Source organism: Echinococcus granulosus (genome assembly GCF_000524195.1).
Source record: "Echinococcus granulosus chromosome Unknown EG_S00039, whole genome shotgun sequence".
NCBI classification, from domain to species: Eukaryota; Metazoa; Platyhelminthes; class Cestoda; order Cyclophyllidea; family Taeniidae; genus Echinococcus; species Echinococcus granulosus.
Window position 1 is genome coordinate 157,089 of NW_020170419.1, and position 4,118 is coordinate 161,206.

Below are 4,118 nucleotides of genomic sequence, written 5' to 3' on the forward strand. Positions count from 1 at the left end.
AACGAAGATGCGACTTGCTGCTGGCTTGTTAATTGTCGATGTAGCTAAATGCAGAAAACGGAGTTAGGCTTCTAGTCGAATAATGATACATTCATCTAAATAAAATCGTAAGAAGGAAAGAAACACCTCAATGTTACGAAACAACCTAGAAGTTCCTTATGTAGCATAACTTCTGTTGCTTGATATCAGCCTTCAACATCAAATACGACTTCACTTCGCTTGTAGGAGTTGTTAATTGTTCGGTGAAATATTCCGGGCTATGAAAGGTTTTAACCCGTTTTTATACATATTACACTGCAAAAAAGGCAAAACTATTTTTTATTTTCATAACATAGATTTCAAGCATATTGTGGCGTTTCGAGACTCCCTGAAGACGAAAGAAGACAAAATACTAGGGCAGAATATATATTCAGCACAGAGAAGGTTTCTGGGCTATTGACATGGCCCAAAAGGCCAGCCCACCCAACGAGGTACAAAATGGGCTGATTCAAAGTACAAAATTGGCGCCTCACCAGTACCGAGGGATAAACCACTATCGTATTACAATAGCCTTCGTAGTTTCCAACTGTGCATTTCGACATAGTTTCCCAGCCTTATCTATGATGAAGATCTCCATTCATGCGATTGTAGCTCAGTACAATCTTAAAGAATCACAGACGACTTATGCCATGCTTTGTATGTAGTAAAAGAACGTATTATTACAAGTTCGTAAATCGTAGCCCAAATTAACCACCTTTAAAATCTAAAGCCAATAAAAACTACATAAAAAAAACTTTTGCATTAGTAACCTTTTAAAAAAATGACATTAAAATTAGTGCAAATTTTGCTTTTGGGTGCACTTTAGTTTGACGGGAAGTCGGTTTATGCCAACCTTGGCTCCCCTAATCTTCTCTGAAGTCGCAGGAATGCATAATACTTGGACAGAATAAGAATTGCAGGACTGGGAGCTACTGACAGCTTAAAAGCCGGGCCAACTAGGGACAGTACAATGGCGGAGCTCCTAAATGGCTCGTTACCAAGACCGAAACTTTGGTAGGAAATTAGGGTCTCTATATAACCCTGCGTCAGCCATCACAACGTAATTGGTACTCCAGGAAAAACACAATCACAGGTCAACAAAGCCAGCCATGCATTTAAGTACATACATGGTTGCAACATTGCTAATCTCCCTCTTCAACAATACCAGAGGTGAAGTATTGTCGGTGTGGGAGCTGTAATGAAGAGAAGAGGGAATGTGACAGCCATTACACATGTCTGCCGCTAGTCCTTGGGACGCCAGCCTTGAAGCAGACCCGTCTTACAAATAATGGATTGTAAGTGATTCTGTGGAAACAGGGTTTTACATTTATTTCTCATCACTACTTTGATCTAAATCTGAACCTGTCCATCTATACTCACCTCTGTTTTAACCAGCTAGCAGATAAGTCAGGGCGTTATTGCCTGATCGTATACACGATAGCTTTGCACTATTCCGAATGGCTCAAGTCCATGGTCAGCGCCACTTAAGTTGTAAATAGCTGACCTCATTTTCAGATATTTTACTAGTAGTCAACAGATATTCTCCTATTTGCAACTTATGCGCTTTGTCTGTCCAGCTGAAGTTTGGCATAAAGCAATGTAGCGCTTCGAGACGGCCCAAAGAGCGGTTGAAGTCATGGAACTCAGGCTTACATAAGGTATAATGACCAAGACAGAGTGACTTCTTGCAAAACAGGCTGCAAAAAAAATCACCGACGATTTACACTTCTCCTCAAATATATTGTAATACGATAGTGGTTTATCACTCAGTTCTGGTGAGGCGCCACTTTTGAACTTCGAATTAGCCCCCTTGTACCTCTCTGGGTGGGCTGGCCTTTTGGGCCATGCCAATAGCCCAGACACCTTCTCCGTGCTGAATATGTATATTCTGCATGAGTATTGTGTCTTCTTTCGTCTTCAGGGAGTCCTGGGACGCTACAATATCGTCTCGCCCCAAGTATTTGAAATCGGATGTGGAGAAAGTAATAACCTTATTTTGCTATATTGTTTTATGCATAAACTTATTTTTTAAGGTGCATGACTCTGTAGGACAAGCTTGTGGTGTGGTTCAAGTGTTTAAAAAACCTGCTTAATTGCATTTCTTAACATGGTATAAATTGATCCGTCAAATAAAATAAAGTAAAGCAAACTCCCACATACGTTAATTTTAGTTTTATGCATAAGTTAAAGTCATGTGTTTTAAGAAAACTTAGCTAGTTTTTTACCCAGATATGGTGTAATCACCTTACTCTCAGCTCACCAATATTTTAATAGATTTGAAATCTTTGGCGTAGTGCAGAGACGATATCAATTTGTTCGTCTAGCAAACATAGTTTTAAAAGAACAAAGTACTGTTTCAAACCCTAACAAATCTTGGCTTATTTTGCAGTTTTAATTTACACTGATTGTTTTAACCAGCAAAACGACTACCAATCTTCATTCGCGTACTCTCTAAGTTCGTGGTTGGCAACTTGCAGTTCTTTGATTCATAATGACTCGTACGGCCTAGCTCTAAGTATTTGCTAACTGATACTGCTTCAGGTGGTAATCAGCGTGAATTAGCCCGTCAGAAAAACCAACAAAAACAAAAGGAGAACCAAAAAAAGGTTGGTTCTAAGGACAAGGCCGGCAACAAAGGCCTTACCCTAGAGGAACGTCGCCAAAGGTTCGATTTTTCTTAGTATTATTCTTTTAGGGACGCTGCCGCTCTTCAAGCTAAACAGGCGAAGAAGAATAGCGAGTTGCAGCAAAATGCCTAGGAAGTCTCTGCCAGTTTTTTTCCTGTACCATGCATTGCTTGACGCCGTACCTACCCACATGCTTAGCACCTCCCACCTCGCTTGTCCCATTTTTGGACCCTTAAAAGTATCTTACAAATATTGAATGTCTGTTTTTTAATGTCTTAGTATCAGATTGCTGGAATGTGCATTTGGTCTGGTTTTGGTCCAATTTGTTTTTTTCGATGTTCGTCGTTTAACATGGCTAATTTGCTGAGTTTGACCACTTTACCAGATGTGGATATCCCTTTCCGGACAAACGTTGTTTTGTATTGTTTTGCTTAATCTTGTAAGATCCTTTAAATCATTCGTTTTCGCAGTCCCTTTTCGTCAAATTTCCTTTATGCTCCCATAATCCCTTCTTTTATTCAGTCTGGTTCCTTTTAAGTCAGGCCTTTGCCCAACAGGTGACCATTGTAATTTTTCTACTCTTTTGTCAAACTTGGTTCGAGTCGGTTTATTCTTGGGTGGATGTTTGCCAATGTTTCCCAATTGGAACTGGTTTCCTCTGTAGCAAGGATTTTGGATCATCTCACACTACTTATTAACCGCTCTATTAGTTGTGGAGGACCTATCAGGAGGGGAAATGTGAATTGCGCAATATTGCGTTAACGTGATTTACAAGCGCTTATCCCTCTCAGGCGCGCAATTCACACGACCCACTTCTCTCTTAGTATGAGTTAAGTTGATGCTAGTGAATTGATAATTTTACTAGTCTCTGCACACCCTAGTTGTTTTATTGCCTTTAATCCATCTCAGAGTGGATTCTACTTTTCTACTTTGCGGAGAATTGGCCGTAGGAGATCTTGGACCCTGCTCAAAGGCGGCCGGATCCATCACAAGGCGAAGGGATGAAAGATAATCGAGTATTTATTTGGCCAAAAAAGGGTCGTAAAATGCTCATTGTGAATACACAAGCACATGCTCACACACGCATACAGGCGACTGCAATCTCTGTGTATATATATATGCATACCTCCTCGCCTGTGTCTGTGTGTCGTAGATTTGCTGTGATTGCAATAGGGACAGGTCTTGGGTAGGAGGGAGTTGGAAAGAAGCTCTGGTTTGTCATTTTCATTCACTGAAGGCGCGCGGGGAGGAGAAGGAAAAAGTTGGTTTTTCTACAATTCATAACGGGTGTGAATTTTGTACAGGATTGTGCGAAACAAGTCATCAGAAACAGAGGAGGAAAAGACTGTCGCAATGGCAGCAGTAGTTTCCAAAAAAACATCTGAAGTGGAGGGGAGAGGGTGATCGAAATTAATCATTCAGAAGACGAAATGGGGGAGAGGGAAGGGTGTAGAAAGACGGGAAGGAGAGTGT

At 40.7% G+C, this 4,118-nt stretch overlaps 1 protein-coding gene across 1 annotated transcript; it reads left to right on the forward strand. All coding sequences in view use genetic code 11, as the record gives it.

Moving 5' to 3' along the window:
- Window positions 1–1,306: 1,306 nt before the first annotated feature.
- Window positions 1,307–2,777, forward strand: EGR_05362 (hypothetical protein; the record flags this gene model as incomplete). Its single annotated transcript, XM_024494611.1, has 4 exons — window positions 1,307–1,313; window positions 1,824–2,000; window positions 2,560–2,683; window positions 2,714–2,777. 4 exons carry the CDS (start codon window positions 1,307–1,309, stop codon window positions 2,775–2,777), a joined length of 372 nt encoding a protein of 123 aa, XP_024350938.1.
- Between the last annotated feature and the right edge of the window lie 1,341 nt (window positions 2,778–4,118).